Below are 19,440 nucleotides of genomic sequence, written 5' to 3' on the forward strand. Positions count from 1 at the left end.
GCATCAGCTAGAATCCAATGCTGGGCGTTGCTACTGGCGGCATATAGATACGTTCTGGAGCACAGACCGGGAACGCGGGTAGCACATGCAGATGCTTTGAGCAGACTTCCCCTCCCGGACACTCCGCCGCAAATACCAAAAGTAGAGGAGACAGTAATGACTCTAAATTTTTTGGACACCCTACCAGTAGACGCACAATATATTCGGTTGTGGATGCAAAAAGACCCAGTTTTAGCCAAGATGAAGCATTTACTGCTAACAGGGGAACTGGAAAGACCAGTGGAGCTCCAGATGCACCCATACTGGAGCAGAAGGGACCAAATAACCGTAGAAGACGGTATCCTATTATGGGGAGCCCGGGTAATACTCCCAGCTCAGGGCCTTCAGGCAATCTTAACCGACTTACATCACGGACACCCAGGGGTGTCTAAAATGAAGATGCTAGCTCGAAGCTACGTTTGGTGGCCAGGTTTGGACACAGACATAGCAGCCTTGGTACGTCGGTGCCAGGAGTGCCAACAGGGGCAAAGAGTGCCACCAGCTGCGCCATTGCACCCGTGGGAATGGTCAGGCAGACTGTGGACCTGCCTGTATGTTGACCACGCTGGCCCTTTAATGGGCTCAATGTTTTTGGTGATAGTGGACGCCCACTCCAAATGGTTGGACGTCCACCGGGTAAACGCGGCAAGCACAGCATCAACAATTGAGGGCCTCATTTGCAACACATGGACTTCCAGAGATATTGGTGTCGGACAACGGAACGGCATTCACAAGTGGGGAATTTGGAAAATTCCTGAAGGAAAACGGAATCCGTCACATCAAAACGGCCCCTTACCATCCAGCGACCAACGGCCTGGCAGAAAGAGCGGTCCAGACACTTAAAGCGGCACTCGAGAAGCAGCCGGCAGCGTCAATAGATACAAAGCTCTCCCGCCGGCTGTTTGATTACAGGACCACACTGCATTCCACAACGGGCATACCGCCAGCTGAACTCTAAATGGGAAGGCGGCTGCGAACGAGGCTGAGTCTCCTTTTCCCAAATTTAACGGGGAAAGTGGAGAAACAACAGGAGGCCCAACGCAGGGGGCATGATAATAGTCGGCAGCAAAGACATTTCCAGGTGGGGGCACCGGTTTGGGTCAAGAATTATGGGAATGGACCAACGTGGGTCAAAGGCACGGTAGAGTCCCAAACAGGGCCCATATCCTATGAGGTTTCGATAGGAGGTAAGGTGCTGAAGAAACACCTAGACCAAATAAGGGCAGCGGAACCACACCTGGAAGCAGGTGCAGCGGGACCGCCTCAAGCTGGGATAGCCCAGACGGAAAGGATACCCACACCCTAGCCCCGAGCAATTTCTCCAGACCCCGTCATCCAGTCGTCAGAGTCGGAGATGGACACGTTCGACGAGGCCGCCGCGACACCTCTCCCCAAGGAGGAGGAAGAACATCTTCCAAGGAGGTCATCAAGGAAAAGACGGGCACCTATAAGGTACACCCCGCCCACTTCGGAGAACGACCCGGCGGACGACACAGAGGTAACAGACCCAGACATGAGGAGCAGAAAGAAGCTCAGAGGAATGCCAGCTGGCAGGAATTCCTCGGACCTTGGGGGGAGGGGTGTAATGAACTCCAAACGGCTTTATTGGTTGGCCAATTGGAGTATGAGCTCCCTCAATGATAGCTCATTGAGGGGGCCCATATAATCACCTGTGTAGGCTTTGTGAGCAGTCTTAAGTTGACTGGACTGCTAGCAGCACTGTTTGTAGCTGCTCCTGTAATATCGTTATTGTAAATAAATATTGGTGTGGTGACGGAACTCCTGCCTCCCGTGGATTACTACAGTCAGTAATAGTGACGGTGAAACCACCAGATTATTATTTACCCATCTGGTTCACTAATGTCCTTTAAGGAAGGAAATCTGTGCCACCCTTAACTAGTCTGGCTTACATGTGACTCCAGACTTGTGTACTTGACTATTAACTGCCCTCTGAAAAGGCCTAGCAAACCACTTCAGTTTAAGGAGATGGTTTACCAGTACCTTTTCAAGGACAATAAATGTTGGCATTGCAAATTAAATCCACCTCCCACGAATTAATAAAAAATACTCCAATCATTTAGAAAGGCTAAAAAACACCCAAGGAGAAAAATTGAGCAGACCGAAAAAGAGGCAAGCTAAGTGTGAAGATGAAACTCAAAGCACTTTGTCCTAAGAGGGGTGGGAGTGACATTAAAATCTACAATCAAAACAGAGACAAATCCTGATCCGTGTAAAACTTATTGTGCTTTTAAAAAAAACGATAATCGCTTCATCGCAGAAACACACGGGTTTTACAGTGTTACATGTCGAAGTGCTGCTGAAAATGGAAATATTCTACAGGGAAGACATTCAGAGTAGGAAGTAATGACAACAGGCAAGAAAATAAAAGATTTAAAGATGCGGCACCTGCTTTCTCTTTTTTTTTAAACAAACATTTTATTAACACATTTGTGGTTTTATAACAACAAAAGATACAAATACAAATGTAAAGATAATTCAGTGCGCAACACACCCCTCCATCTCCCACTGTTCCACCTAAGCTAGACAAAAATAGCCTAACTCCACTAACCCCCCTTACTCCCTAAAGGGGGCGGGGGCCTTTATTGAATCTGCTGGCAGTTTAAATTTCCCCAAAGAAGTCGATAAACGGCTGCCACCTCCGGGCGAACCCTAACATTGATATCTCAGGGCGAACTTAATCTTCTCAAACCTGAGAAACCCAGCCATGTCGCTAATCCATACCCCTGATTTCGGGGGCTTTGAGTCCCTCCACCCAAGTAAGATCCGTCTCTGGGCTACCAAGGAGGCAAAGGCCAAAACATCAGCCTCTCTCGGCCCCTGGACTCCCGGGTCTTCCAACACTCCAAATATCGCCACCTCTGGACTTGGCGCCACCCTTGATTTAGTACTGTGACCACGACATCCGCAAATACCTGCCAGAGTCCCCAGTTTCAGACATGCCCAAAACATGTGGACATAGGTTCTGGGCAGGGTTAATTCCTCCTCATCATGTGCCAGGCTAATTCAATTTAAGGTGGTTCACCGGGCACACATGACGGCAGCGAGAATGAGCAAGTTTTTTGGGGTAGAAGACAGTTGTATGAGGTGCAAGGGCAGCCCTGCAAACCATGTCTACATGTTTTAGGCATGCCCGGAGCTTAGAGTGTTCTGGCAAGGGTTCGCGAGGGCAATGTCCAAGGTGCTTAACACATGGGTGGTGCCGAGTCCAGAGATAGCGATATTGGAGTGTGAGAAGACCCGGGAGTTCAGGGGGCGAAAGAGGCCGACGTCTTGGCCTTTGCCTCCCTAGTAGCCCGGAGACAGATTTTATTAATGTGGAGGGACTCGAAGCCCCCGAGTGTAGAGACTTGGGTTAATGACATGGCTGGGTTTCTCAGCCTCGAGAAAATAAAGTTTGCCTCAAGAGGGTCTACGCTAGGGTTCTCTCGGAGGTAGCAGCCGTTCGTCGACTTTCTCGGGAAAAATTAAAATGTCAGCAGCAGCAGCAATCCGTGGGGGGGAGAGGGGGTGGGGGTGGGGGGGTGAGTGCTTCATTGGAATGGTGTGGGAAGACTGCTTCGTGTGGGGTAATGTCTATTTAATTGCTATTGTATATTTTCTTTTTGCACTATGTTAATGTTCACTCTAGTTTGTTTTGTTATTATGGTTACTACTGTTTTATTATGAAAATTCTTCAAAACCTTAATAAAAATACTTAAAAAATACATGCGGACATGTATTGCGCACCTCACACACCAGTCCTTCACCTCAAAAAACATGCTCATCCGGACCACCGTCATGTGTGCCGAGTGAACCACCTTGAATTGTATCAGGCTGAGCCTGGCACATGATAGGGGCCTCATGGTAGCATGGTGGTTAGCATCAATGCTTCACAGCTCCAGGTTCCCAGGTTCGATTCCCGGCTGGGTCACTGTCTGTGTGGAGTCTGCACGTCCTCCCCGTGTGCGCGTGGGTTTCCTCCGGGTGCTCCGGTTTCCTCCCACAGTCCAAAGATGTGCGGGTTAGGTGGATTGGCCATGCTAAATTGCCTGTAGTGTAAGGTTAATGGGGGGATTGTTGGGTTACGGGTTACGTGGGTTTAAGTGGGGTGATCATTGTTCGGCACAACATCGAGGGCCGAAGGGCCTGTTCTGTGCTGTACTGTTCTATGTTCTATGATGAGGTCACGTGACTCTGCTCAGGGCATCCTTCCACAGACCTATCTGGGTTTCCTCCCATTCCATTAGTTCTTTATAGATTTCTGATACCTACCCCTCCCCCACCCCCATTTTCAAAACGACCTTGATCTGTATCCCCTGCGGCTGTAGAAGCGGAAAAGCCGAAACCTGCCTTCGCACAAAATCCCGTACCTGCAGATACCAAAACCCATTCCCTCCCGGCAATTCAAACTCCAATTCCAGGCCTTTGGTATAAAAATAGGGAGGCACTGGAAAACAAACAGAAATCTCGGCAGAACAGTCATTTTTACGGTCTGTACCCTCGCCGCCAGTGACAATGGGAACATGTCCCACCTTCGAAAGTCCTCCTTCATTTGTTTAACTAACTGGGCCAAATTTAACTTATGTAACTGCTCCCATCCCCGTGCCACCTGAAGTCCCAAATAACGGAAACTCCCTCCCACCGCTTTAAACGGCAGCTCCCCCGACCTCCTCTCCTGCGCCCTCGCCTGGATCACAAAAACCTCACTTTTCCCCATATTCAATTTGTACCCCGAGAACCGGCCAAATTCCCCTAGGATCTGCATAATCTCCCCCATCCCCCGTAACAGGAGTAGGTCGTCTGCATATAACGATACCCTGTGTTCACACCCTCTCCACCCCCAGACTAGCCCCTTCCAGTCCTTTGATGCTCTCAGCGCCATCGCCAATAGTGGGGAGAGGGGACATCCCTGCCTTGTCAATGGTGCAGTCTAAAGTAGTCTGAACTCACCCGCTATTGGTGCCTGGTACAGCAACCGCACCCAGTCAATAAAGCCCTGCCCAAACCTAAACCGTCACAGAACCTCCCACAAATAATTTCATTCCACCCGGTCAAAGGCCTTCTCCTCATCCATAGCAACCACGACCCCTGCCTTCCCCCCCCCCCCCCCCCCCCCCCCTCTGAGGGCATCATGATCACATTCAGGAACCTTCTAACATTGGCCATTAGCTGCCTGCCTTTAACAAACCCCGTCTGATCCTCCCCTATCACCCCGGAACACAATCCTCTATCCTCGAGGCCAGAATTTTGGCCAGCAATTTGGCATCAACATTCAATAGCTCTGGGTCCTTCTCCCGCTTTGAATTGCTGGGGGAAGAACACCCCACGTCTTTTCTCATTAAATGCCCTCACCAGTAGCGGGCCCACCATCCCAGAAAACATCTTGTAAAATTCCACTGGGTAGCCGTCCCGGGGCCTTACCCGACTGCCTGGCCTCCAATCCCTCAACAATCCCGATCGGGGCTTCCAACCCCTCCACCTTCGGAAACTTCACCCTTCTAAAAACTGCCTCATCTCCTCCACCCCAGCTGGGGGCTCCGACTCATACAACCGACTATAAAACTCCTTGAACACCCCATTCACCCCGGCTTGGTCCAAGACTGTGTTTGCCCCTCTGTCCTTCACTCTTCCTATCTTCCTGGACACCTCCCTTTTCTTGAGCTGATGTGCTAGCATCCTATTGGCCTTCCGCCTATACTCATATATCGCCCCTCTCGCCTTCCTCAACTGCCCCACCGCCTTCCCTGTGAATATCACACCAAACTCCATCTGCAGCTTCTGCTTCTCCTTCAACAACCCCACCTCCAGGGCTTCAGATTACCTTCTATCCATCTGGAGTATCTCCCTAACCAGCCTATCCATCTCTACCCATTCCACCTTCTCCCGATGAGCCCATATCAAAATTTGCTCCCCCTAACCACTGCCTTCAGCTCCTCCTACGCCGTTGCTGCCGAAACTTCCCCCATGTCATTTATCTCCAAATAATTCTGGATAGCCTCCCTCACCCGCCCGCACACCCCATCATCCGCTAAGAGTCCTACATCCAAACTCCATTGCAGGCGCTGACTCCCCTCCTTGCTCACACGTAGATCCACCCAGTGTGGGGCATGATCCGACACAACATTCGCCGAATACTCGGCATCTACCACCTCCGCCAGTAAAGCCTTATTTAAAATGAAAAAATCAATCCAGGAGTACACTTTGTGAACATGGGAGAAAAAAGAAAACTCCTTCGCTCTTGGCCGTCCGAACCTCCATGGATCTACAGCCCCCCGCCCCATCTGCTCCATATGCTCCATAATCCCTTTTAGTTCCTTTGCCACAGCTGGCACCCTCTCTGTCTGAACTCGACAGATCCAACCTCGGATCAATGACCGTATTGAAGTTGTCCCCCCCCCCCAACCATGATCAACCTATGCGAGTCCATATCCGGAATCTTCCCCAACATCTGCCTCATAAACTCCGCATCGTCCCAGTTTGGTGCAAAAATATTCACTAATACCATCGGCTTTCCCTCCAGCTTCCCACTCACCATTACATACCTACTCCCTGAGTACGCCACTATATTCCCTACCTCAAGTGACACCCGCTTATTGATCAAGATCACAACCCCCTTAATTTTAGAGTCTAGCCCTGAATGAAATTCCTGCCCAACCCACCCCTTCCTCAGCCTAGTCTGATCCACTACCCTCAGGTGTGTCTCCTGTAGCATTGCCACATCCGCCTTCAAACTCTTCAAATGCACGAACACGTGAGCCCTCTTGACCGGCCCATTCAGTCCTCTCATGTTCCATGTGGTCAGGGGGAGCCCCGCCCCCTGCCGATCAACCGTCACCCTTCTTTGCCAGCCTCCAGCTCTTCTCCCATGCCTCCTCAGGCCCACCATCGGGTATTCACCTTCTTCGACCGTCACCTGCTTTCTCGGCACTAAGCAGCCTTTAACATTGCGGCTGGAAGCACATGTTCGTTAGACGAAGCAAGTGAGCATCCTGCCTCATTGATAAAGACAAGAAAATCCGTCTGCTGTTTCCAGTGTTAGCTTTCAATAGATGGAAACTATAAAGCTTGCAGACAAATAAAGCAAATAAAATTTGAACAGGTATTTCAATGAGACTTCAGAACAAGGCAGAATAAGATAACTGGGGATGGGGTTGTTCAGAATCATGAGTGGACTTTTGATTCTTTCATGAGATGTGGGCCTCACTAGCGAGGCCAATATTTGTTGTGGATCCATAATTGCCCTTGACTTGTGTGGCTTGCTGAGCCATTTCAGCAAGAGCCAACCATATTGCTGTATACCTGGAGTCACATGTAGGCAGATGTTGTTTTAAATTAATTCATGGGACGTAGGTGTTGCTGGCTAGGCTAGCATTTATTGCCCATCACTAATTCTCTTTGAGAAGGTGGTGGTAAGCTGCCTTCTTGAACCGCTGCCGTCCATGAAGGGACATTAGTGAATCAGATGGGCTTTTGTGACAATTGATGATAGTTTCGTAGTTCCCATTACTGAGACAATATTCCAGATTTATTAATTGAATTTAAACTGCCATGGTGGGACTAGAAACCCAGATCATTAGCCTAGGCCTCTGGATTACTAGCCCAGTGACATTACCACTGCACCACCATCTCCCGCTGAAGAAGGAGTAGATAGAACATAGAACATACAGTGCAGAAGGAGGCCATTCGGCCCATCGAGTCTGCACCAACCCACTTAAGCTCTCACTTCCACCCTATCCCCGTAACCCAATAACCCCCCCTAACCTTTTGGACACGAAGGGGCAATTTATCATGGCCAATCCACCTAACCTGCACATCTTTGGACTGTGGGAGGAAACCGGAGCACCCGGAGGAAACCCACGCAGACACGGGGAGAACGTGCAGCCTCCACACAGACAGTGACCCAATGGGGAATCGAACCTGAGACCCTGGCGCTGTGAAGCCACAGTGTTAGTCACTTGTGCTACCGGGCTGCCCTAGAGTGAAACTGTTGTCAGAATGTTTGGATTTAAGATGGTTGACAAATGAAGCAGCGGTGACATGAAGAGAAGTTATTCATGCAGTGTGTAGTTAGGATCGGGAATGCACTTCCTGAGAGAAGGTGGAGGTAGATTCAAACATGGCTTACACAGGGACTTGGATAAGCATCTGAAGAGAACAAACTAGCAGGGCTCTGGGAAAGAGTGATGGAGCATAACCTTAGTTATTCTGACAGAGAGCCGGCACAGAGACAGTGGCCAAATGACCTTCTGTGCTGTAACCATTCTATGGTTCTATAATTCTCCCCGGCTAAGTCAGCTAACAAAAATATGTAGGTAATGGCCCATAGAGCATAACATGACCTTCAAAAAGGTTGACTGCAGTTTTTGCCATTTGTTTAATAGAATTTATGACCTGCTCAATTGCATGGCAAATTGAATATGCCCAGTGCGATTATTCTTCTGCATTTATTAACTGCAAATGAAAGCAATGTATTTCGTGATATGCAACAACAAGTTACATTTATGGCCTGAAGGTAATACTTGTCCCAAGGTGCTTCACAAACAGGAGTAAGAAACCAGATGCCAAAGTCAGGCAAAAAGAGATAGAAAGCGTGATTGAGGACCTGATTGTGAAGAGAAAGATTTTCAAAGCCAGAGAAAGAAGTACAAAGATGGAGAACTTTAAGGAAGGAGTTCAAAAGAATAGAATCAATACTACTCAAGGGCGTGGCTTCAATGGTGGGTTAAAGGACGTAGAAAGGTGGGAGGGAGTTAGATAGAACAAACAGATGTATTTGTTTACTTGTAATCAATTGTCATTCCCCTGTTAGTGTTGGTAATTTCTTGCGAGCTGTCCTGATGAGTGCAAGACAAAAAGCTTTGATAGCATGTTTCTTTTTTTCAGCAATGCTTAAGTAAAAACTCAATAAATGACCTTATTCTCCGAGTCCTAACCTTTGCTTTCATTAGTAGTCCAGATTCTGAAAATGTAATCATCATCAGCGTATGTTTTCTGTCCTAAGGTAAATCCTTGGCTCGAGGCAGGTGTTCCATCTCTCTCCGACTTGTGCCAGTCTTTTCATTTGCTAGTAACTTCCTACAATTTTCATGCCATCCAGCAATGATATTTTCACCCTCTTTTTCCTTGAAACCTTCCCTCTATAGTGTTTCTTACAAGTCCATTTCCTCTCAAGCCGTGCCCTACGTAGAACCGTCTGTTCCTAATTATTTTCAGCAAATTTCTTTCTTCATTCACTCTTCATGGCACTTCATCATTTCTTACTTTGGCTGCCCAGCTGACCCTTTCCATTCTCCTCCAAACTCACATTTCAAAGCTATTTAGCAAATTGGTCTCCTCTTTGTATTATGTCCAAGTCTCATATCTGTACAATACAACACACCAAATCAAGCTCTTTACAAGTTGTTCCTTAAGTTGTTCCCTCAGCTTTATAATAAGAAGAATATTAATCTGGGCAGCACAATGGCACAGTGGTTAGCACTGCTGTCTACGGTGCTGAGGACCCGGGTTCAATCCCTGGCCTGGGTCACTGACTGCATGGAGTTTGCACGTTCTTCCCATGTCTGCGTGGGTTTCACTCCCACAACCCAAAGATGTGCAGGTTAAGTGGATTGGCTACACTAAATTGCCCCTTAATTGGGAAAAAATAATTGGGTACCCTAAGTTAATCAAAAATAATAATAATAATCTTTACTATTGTCACAAGTAGGCTTACATTAACACTGCAATGAAGTTACTGTGAAAAGCCCCCAGTCGCCACATTTTGGCGCCTGTTCGGGTACACTGAGGGAAAATTCAGAATGTCCAATTTACCCAACAAGCATGTCTTTCGGGACTTGTGGGAGGAAACCGGAGCACCCGGAGGAAACCCTTGCAGACACGGGGAGAATGTGCAGATTCCGCACAGACAGTGACCCAAACCGGGAATCGGACCTGGGACCCTGGTGATGTGACGTACCAGTGCTAACCACTGCTCCCGTGCCGCTTAGCAAACATCTCTCTTTACCAAAAACAGCGTTTCCATTGCTGCCCTCGTGACATCCTTTGTTGCATCTTCCATATGCAGATATTGTGCTTCCTAATTGCTGAATTCCTGCACCTAGCCTCCTTCTCTTGCTTCTGTAATCATATTATTTTGTGGAGATTTTTAAGATATACATCACCTTATTTTGCCAATGTTTGTTTTCATTCCAAAGTTCATCCCTGCTGTCACTAATTTATCTACTAGCAATCCTTCTTCTGTGCTATGTGATCCAATGTTATCATTGCACCCCACCCCACCACCAATCTTAATGTCAAATTCCTCAAACTTACTTCATTTCTAATCTGTTTTAGGTCACACTGAAAGTGGTTTTCCTGGCCTCAACTCAACTTTGAGGCGTAATCTAATTCCCAAGACTTTGGAGCTCAAACAGAGAAGTGATGGTAATGACAGCAGTAAACAGGTAGGAAATATCCAATTCTTCAATGCATGCTGTACAGTTTAGTAACTGTCAGGACCCAGAAACTAATCATTGCCTTTTAATAGTTGCTGTTAAGAGAAGATGATATTTATTGGAAAGGACTTATTTTAGCACATGTACATATTTAAACCCATCAAACTTTAAAAGGCAGATATCACGGCGAAAATTTCTGTTTCAGAAAATAAAGTTGGATTCTCTGTTTCTGAGACTAAGGGTTGAATTCTCCGCTCCCCACGCTGGGTGGGAGAATCGCGGGAGGGCCGGGCGATTCACGACACGCCCCCCCTAGCGCCCCCCGCGATTCTCCCACCCCCCGCTCGGAAGAATCGGCGCTCGCCGTTTTTCACGGCGACCGGCGATTCTCCGGCCCGTATGGGCCGAGCGGCCTGACGTTCCTGACCGGTTCACGATGGCGGCAACCACACCTGGTCGCTGCCCTCGTGAACATGGGCGCCAAATGCTGGTCTGAGGCTTGTGGGGGGCAGAGAGGGAGTGAGCACCACGGGCGTGCTTGGGAGGGGACTGGCCCGCGATCGGTGCCCACCGATCGTCGGGACGGTGTCTCAAAGCGACGCACTCTTTCCCCTCTGCCGCCCCGCAAGATCAAGCCGCCACGTCTTGCGGGGCAGCGGAGGGGAAGACGGCAACCGCGCAGGTGCGGGTTTGAGCCGTCAGCCGTCGTGACATCAGCTGCGCATGCGCGGGTTGGAGCCGCCCAACCTGTGCATGCGCGGCTGACGTCACTTAGGTGCCGCCGTCGCGTCATTCTCGGCACGCCACCTTGACGCAAGCGTCAAGGCCCGGCGGCCGAGAGTTACGGAGCGCCGCTCCTAGCCCCCCGGGTGGGGGTGAATAAGGTGAGAGGAGCGGCCTCCGATGCCGTTGTGAATCTCGGCCAAGTTCACGACGGCCTTCCCCATTTATCGCGGGAGCAGAGAATTCCGCCCTAAGTGTTGATGCCTGGGCAGGATTCGTGGACTTTCACGACACCAAAACTGTGGCCGACCCTGGACCGATTCAGCAACTGTGGAGGGACTCGCACCAGCGCCACATGGAACACAATCAATTCCAATGAGAAATGGTGCGGGATTTGCCGGGTCCGTGTTTGACACTCGGGAGGCTGACAAGCTGCAGCCGCGTATACACATTCCAATCCCCAGACACCCTCATCCCAGCCAACAAGATGGCACTGTACTGGAGCACGTCCATACAGCTGATGGATTGGCTGGGGGCACTTCGGGGGGTGGCTTGGGGGGACACCCATATGACCCATGGTCCTAAGTTCACAGTGGGCTGTCAGTGGCGTACGCAGCTGTATGGCTGGCTTTCCGGTTGGGGCCCGTCCACCCCAACCCCCATAGCCCATCTCCTGCCCACCCCCATGCTACTCCCCCCGGCCCTGGCAGAAGCCCCCCCCCCCCCGCCAGCAGCACAACTGTCAGCAAACTATGGTTATGTTGGACACTTTCCGTACCTTTTCCCTCTCCCTCAGCAGCCACAACCCCGGTTTCATGATTTTTAAAAGCGCAAGTGAACCGCGCCGCCGGGAACTCGGCCCATCGGAGGAGGAGAATCGCGGAAGCCCCGGAGAATACCGGGTCAGGCCCGCTCATGATATGCAAATGCAGTTTACTGTACGTGCGTTTTGGACCGCATTGATGCCGCTGTCGAGGTGACGGAGAATTGCGATTTTGGCGTCTGAACCTATTCTCCACCCAGTCGCGTTTCCCGAATCTGGCGTCAGCCAATGGAGTATCCCGCCCAATATTTTTAAAACTGCAAAAAACACAATTGGGAGATACATTTATTAATAGCGGACAAATGGGGATTAAAGGCATGTAGGGGGCAAAATCCCTCCACCTGAATGGAGGAGGTCTGAGGCTCTCCTAATAATGTAACTCTCTTCCACATTCTAAGATGTTTACCATCAGGCCCTTTGTCTGTTATCACTTTTAAGTACATTAGGTTGAATGGTGACCACATGAATTGGGGTGGGCCTTTCGACCCCTTGAGCACCATTCAGCAAGATCATGGCTGATCTGATTATGGCCTCAACTCCATTTTCCTGCCCAATTGTATGGTTGATTTTTGCATGAGCAATTGAGAGCATCATTTAGTGAGGAGAGGGTCCAATAAATAAATCATTTCAAATTTAATGCTTTGTAAAGACATTGTTTTTGTCAACTAAGTGATGACTCTTGACAATATTAGTGGCTGAATGCTTAATATCTTTGTACAGAATTTCCCTCGCCCCGATTTTAACAGACATTGGTTTATTTTGGGAAACAAGCAAATATCTGTCAGAATGTTACAGGAAAACATCAATCCTCTATTATTATAATTCAGACTTTGGTTCTTCATAACCTTATTATCCATAAATTAAGTTGCTTCCAAAGTTTAAAATGCTCTCTTCAATAACTAAAAGAATTGTCGAAACAATTCAATTGATTATGTTATTAGAATGGTTCATTTTTTTATGTATCCCATTGCAAATTATTATCACCGGTAATTTTCTATAATTGAATACTGAGAGCTTGTATTAACATATCAAAGAATATTCCATGCACAGACATAAAATTCTGCCACTTTTATACATTTTGTGGAAAAGCATTATGGCGTAGATTATTCACTGTCATTTCATGTTGACTGAACAATTTTCTTGTTCATAGAATCATAAAATGTTGCCACACAGAATGAGGTAATATGACCCATCTCACCTCTGCTGGCTATTTGAAAGAGTTAACTAGTTAGTCCTACTGCCCTGCTCTTTCCCAAGAACTTCACAAATGTTTCCTTTTCAATTATTTATCTAATTTCCTTTTGAAAGTTACTACTGAACAAGATTTTCACTGCCTTTCAGACAGCACGTTCCAGATCACATCTTTGTCAATCTCTTTGTGGATGACTGCACAATGTTCAGCACAATTCGCGACTCCTCAGATAATAAGCAGTCCATGTCCAAATGCAGCAAAACCTGGACAATATCCAGACTTGGGCTGACAAGTGGCAAGTTACATTCACGTCACACAAGTGTCAGGCAGTTACCATCTCCTACAAGAGAGGATTTAACCACCGCCCCTTGACATTCAATGGCATTACCATCACTGAATCCCCCACAGTCAATATCCTGGGAGTTACCATTGATCAGAAACTGAACTGGACTTGCCATATTAATACTGTGGCTACCAGGGCAGGTCAAAGTCTAGGAACCCTATGGTAAGTAACTCACCTCCTGACTCCCCAAAGCCCCACCCCACCATCTACAAGGAACATGTCAGGAATATAATGGAATACTCTGCACTTGACTGGATGAGTGCAGCTCCAACAACACTCAAGAAGCTCAACACCATCCAGGACAAAGCAGTCCGCTTGATTGCTCCCCCTTCCACAAGCATTCAAACCCTCCACCACCGATGAACAAGATGCACTGCAGTAACTCACCAAGGTTCCTCCAACTGCACCTTCCAACCCCACGACCCACCACATGGAGGTTCCCCTCCAAGTCACTCACAACCCTGACTTGGAAATATATCACTGTTCCTTCACTGTGAGCGGGGAAACATCCTGGAACTCCCTCCCTAACAGCACACTGGGTGTACCTACACCGCAAGGACAGTAGCGGTTCAAGAAGGCAACTCTCCACCATCTTCTGAAGGGCAACTAGGGATGGGCAATAAATGCTTGCCGAACCAGCGATGCCCACATCGCATAAATGAATTTTAAAAAACTCTATCATAACCCTTTACAACATTGCACCCTCCATAAACGTATCCTTCTTTGTTCAAATGAAAACAACCCCAGTAATTCTATTCTCTCCACACATCTGAAGTTCCCCATCCTCGGAACCATTCTCGCAGAATTGTTATGCTCTCCTGTCACCTTTACCCCTTATGAATTCCAGTGTCAACACATGTTTAATTGAAACTGCCAATGTAAAATTGTCACACTGTACTTACACCCTCCCGCCACTGCTGGCACTGCAGCATCCTAGTTCAGTGTCTCTGCTTGTGCTACAAAGTAACCACCCTGATCCAGCTAACTCCATGCCTCCTACTTTCCCAACGCAGTAAATGCGCCAGTTATGAGAAATGGCAACATGAAATGAAAGTATTTTGCAAAACTAAGGTGAGGACACTGATGTTGTGCCTCTGAAGTTGAATTATGCCTATGCGCACCTGTCCAACTATTCCTGCCCTTCCAAATCCCTCCTTCACCTGAAGACGATAGGTGGTCTTGACTCCTTGTTTGCAGCACCATGGGAGATTGATTAATGGTAGCACTTTGTCTACAGCTTGTCTGTTTTTAACAAATGAGAACATCTCAGCAGGTTGTATGTAGCCAACAGCTTTAATCCCAAAAATAGACCGTTGAAAAGATGAGACAAAGGTTATTGAAATATCAGGCTCCTATAAATCTTTATAGAAATGAAATATCCACATAATCCATCCTGCAACTTCAAAGCCACTGCTGTCCTACACTGTCGTGAAAAACAAAAAGAATGGACTAATAATTAAACTGAAGTCCTACTCAATGTGTTTTATAAATTAAAAATACAATCTTGATATTCTACCAACATAATTACAACCTATTGTGTGCTATGGGGATTTAAGAGCATGTTTCAGGTCAAATTAGGTTTGAGGGTTGAGTTATAAGTGATCTAATGCTGGTGGTTGTATAGAGGTGGGCGGAAGAAGGAGTTGTGTAGGGAGAGTGGGGCCAGGCGGAGGATGGAATGAAGGATGGGAAGGAAGAAGGTGAAGACTGCAAACAGTCTCAGATGAGAGGTGAGGTGAAAGAGGGCGAGGCTAAAAAAAAGGATCGTCCAGGAGGAAGGGGGCTGGTGAGGCAGGAAGCATTGACAGAAGGGAGGACCAGGAGGGTGGAAGTGTAAAAGATCAAAAGCCACCCTAGTGAGGAAATCATGGACCAACCAAAATAGACCCAACTGGAAGCAAGTCAGGCCAGGAACTCAGATAAGAACAGAAGCATGAGAACCCCACCATCTGAAGTCACCTCCAAGCCACATGCCATCCTGACTTGGAAATATTTTGTCCTTCCTTCACTGTCACTGGGTCGAAATCCTGGAACTCCCTCCATATCAGGACTGTGGGTGTACCTACACCTCAGGGATTGCAGCAGCAGGCCGAGCTGAACAATCGTTGGGATGTTTGTTACGTCAGTGGGTTTATTCTCCGACCAATTCTGGGAAAGGTTGTTTCATTATAAGAAGCTGTTTGCCTGGCTTGGCGTTCAAAATTTGATGGCAATGATTTAAGAGCTGTATTTATTATAGTGCGATCAGAGTTTTACAGTCTGAGATGATTAAAGCATTATTAAAAAATAACTTTGTGATTATTCCTGACTTCCAACCAATGGTCGTATGATACCCCTTGTCAATAAGATTGATTGATCTTCCAGCTGCATGAAAATATTTAGCCTTCATCGCCATTTGTCCAGGTATAGACCGCCTTACATGCTTATAGAATATGTACTTCCAAAACAGAGTGGTTTTAATCTTATTAGTCTGAATAGGATTTAACTTTAATTCCCCCACACATATCCCACTTGAGTGTTTTCTGCTGCCAAGTATATGATGCATCTTAGATTCAGCAATACTTTCTTCTGAACTTATATGGATGGAATTGTACAATAATAAATGACTGTGTTGCATGGGTGAAAAATGAAAGCAAAAGATACACAAACATGGAAATCATGAAACAAGCAATCTTACCTTTAAAGTAACAATTATTCTAGAGATCAGGAAAAAAGTAATAATAATATAATGTAATATAATATAATAATACAATCTTTATTGTCACAAGTAGGCTTACATTAATACTGCAATGAAGTTACTGTGAAAATCCCCTGGTCGCCACATTCCGGCACCTGTTCGGGTACACAGAGGGAGAATTCAGAATGTCCAAATTACCTAAAATACTGTGGAGAGGCCTTGATATGTGTCAGAAACTGGGATGCACCCTTCAATTAAATTTGGAACATATTTATTTGGCAGTTTTTTGCACAGATTTTCCAACAATTCCATAACTGATAAGCCTCCCTCCTTGATTAATATACGTACTTCGACCAAAGATTTCTTGTATGTAGAGCACAGTACTTTTAAAATTCATTTATGGGATATGGATGTTGCTCGCAAAGATGTCATACAGTGCCATTCAGGCCATCGAGTCTGCACCAACTCCCCAAAACGAACCCCACCCTGGCCAACCCTCCATCCTGGGCGGGATTCTCTCAGCCCACGCCAGGCTGGAGAATCACCGGGCCGGGCACGAATCGCGCAATGCCGTCCTGACGCCAGTCCGCCGATTCTCCGGAGAGCAGAGAATCGGCGCCATTGGCGCCAGCGCGGTCTACGCAGGGCCCCCCAGCAATTCTCCACCCGGGATGGGCCGAGCGGCCTCAAAAAAATCTGAGTCCCGCCGGCGCCGTCCACGTGTGGTCTTACCCGGCGGGACCTCAGGGGGAGGGGGGGGGAGGGGGTTTAGACCCCGGGGAGGCCTCCGCTGTGGCCTGGCCCGCGGATCGCGGCCTACTAATTGGTGGGCTGGCCTCTCGGGCGGGGGCCTCTTTTGCTCCGTACTGGCCCCTGTAGCCCTACGCCATGTTGCGTAGGGGCCGGTGCGGAGAAGGGAGCCACTGAGCATGCGCGCATTGGCGACGGTCGCAGTGTGCATGCGCAGACCCGCGGCGCCCATTTGACGCTGGCATCGGCAGCTGGAGCGGCGTGGGTCATTCCACTGCCATGCTGGCCCCCTGTAGGGGTCAGAATCGCTGCTCCTGAGGGCATGTTGACGCCGTCGTGAAACGCTATGGTGTTTACGACGGCGTCAACACTTAGCCTCAGGATCAGAGAATCCCGGCCCCTATTTCTGTAACCCCATCTAGGAACAATTTAGCATAGCAAATCCATCTAACCTGCATATCTTTGGACTGTGGGAGGAAGCTGGAGCACCCGGAGGAAACCCATGCAGACACAGGGAAAATGTGAAAACTCCACATAGTCATTCAAGGTCAGAATCGAACCAGGATCTCTGGTGCAATGAGGCAGCAGTGCTAACCACTGTGCCGCTGTGCTGCCTGTCACTTATTGTCCATCCCTAATTGCCCTCGCGAAGGTAGTGGTGGGCAGCCTTTTTGAATCTCTGCAGTTCATGTGGTGTAGGTACAGCCACAGTGCTGTTAGGAAGGCAATATATTTCCAAGTCAGTACGGTGAGTGGCTTGGAGGGGAACTTGCAGGTGGTGGTGTTCCCAGGCATCTGCTGCCCCTGTCCTTCTAGGTGGTAGAGGTCACGGATCTGGAAGGTGCTGTCAAAGGAGCCGTGGTGATTTGCTGCGGTGAATCTTGTAGATGGTACACACTGCTGTCACTGTGCGTCAGTGGTGGAGGGAGTGAATGTTTATCGTGGTGGATGGGGTGCCAATCAAGTGGTTTGCTTTTCCTGGATGATGTCTAGTTCATTATTGGAGATATACACATCCTGGCGAGTGGAGACTATTCCATCGCACTCCTGGGGCGGCATTCTCCCCTACCCGGCGTGACGCAGGGTCCCGGAGTAGGGGAGTGGCACCAACCACTCAGGGGTCGCGCCTCCCCAAAGGTGGGGAGTTGCCACCAGAAGACCGGCGCCCCCGGCAGCGGGGCTGGCCGAAAGGCTTTCGCCGGTCCGCGCATGCGCGATGTGGGGTTCTCTTCCGCTTCCGCCATGGCGAAGGCGTTCAGATCCCGCCGTTCCAGAGGTGGTTTAAACCTCGGCGGCGGGAGAGGCCTCCCAGTGGCGGGACTTCGGCCCATCCGGGCCGGAGAATCGCCGCAGGGGCCTCTCCGATCGGAGTGGCGAGATTCCCACCACCGCCACTTCCCGGGTGCCAGAGAATCTCTGCCACGGCAGGGGCGGGATTTTAGGCGGCCCCAGGCGATTCTCTGACCCTGCTGGGGGTCGGAGAATTTCGCCCCTGATTTGTGCCTTGTAGGTGTTGGTCGGGCTTTGGGGAGCCAGGAGGTGAGTTCACATCCTCTGACCTGCTCTTGCAATCATTAGTACCCTGTGTTATGTTGTAAGTATGTTTCCAAATTGGTTTTGGTTATGAGTAACTTTGTACAAAAGTAATAGATGACAATAGGGAAAATGTATATTGAAAATGTTCTGATATCTTTCTTTGTAAGGTACTGACGACAGCTGTGATGAATGACACTCGTGCGGCAAATGGATCCGGAAGGATGGACACACTGAAAAGTAAGATATTCTTATAACATATAGCCTGTCTCCCTCTGCCTGTATTGTATCTTGTTCTTTGCAAAGAAATCCAAAGCAGATTTGTGAATTGTGTTCACTAAGGTAAGTAATATTAGTGTTGGAGAACAGATATCGTTCCACTTTGAAATCCAAGCCAGGTTTCCCCTCTGAGGTATTCAATCTTGGAGGGGTTTTGGCAAATAAATAATGTTCTCAGTAACTACTGCCTCAGAAAAATTGGGATCTGAATTGCCCGCATACAACAAACAATAGCAACAAATTATATTTTCACATTTTCTCTGACATCAAAATAGTCCCAAGATGCTACAGAGGGGCATAAACAGATAAAACAGATGCCAAAGCAGATGAGTGACGAAGTGAACAAGATATATTTTAAGGAGGGTATTAATGTAAGAAAGGGAGCTGGCGAGAGAGGCTCTATGATGGTCCCAGATGCAAATTCCATCCTCGTGCGATCAGACTGTTCACAATCCTGATGTCATATTTGACCCCAAGATGAGCTTCCAACTATATATTCTTGTCATAACCAACATCACCTATTTTCACTTCGCTTAACATTTTCTTACTCAACCTCTGCCTCAGCTCATCAGCTGCTGAAACCTTCATTCATCCTTTTGTTACCTCTCAGCTTGACTATTCTAACACACTCCTGGTTGCTCTCCCACA

At 48.2% G+C, this 19,440-nt stretch overlaps 1 protein-coding gene across 1 annotated transcript in view; it reads left to right on the forward strand.

Annotated features, from left to right (window-relative positions):
* The window catches only part of LOC119971465, a 258,981-nt gene that overhangs the window by 167,301 nt on the left and 72,240 nt on the right, over positions 1 to 19,440 (forward strand). Inside the window, exons 9-10 of the mRNA XM_038807034.1 lie at positions 10,372 to 10,481; positions 18,684 to 18,753. Coding sequence (XP_038662962.1) covers positions 10,372 to 10,481; positions 18,684 to 18,753 — 180 coding nt within the window. The remainder of the gene's footprint in view (positions 1 to 10,371; positions 10,482 to 18,683; positions 18,754 to 19,440) is intronic.

The sequence above is a fragment of the Scyliorhinus canicula genome, chromosome 1, assembly GCF_902713615.1.
Source record: "Scyliorhinus canicula chromosome 1, sScyCan1.1, whole genome shotgun sequence".
Lineage (NCBI taxonomy): Eukaryota > Metazoa > Chordata > Chondrichthyes > Carcharhiniformes > Scyliorhinidae > Scyliorhinus > Scyliorhinus canicula.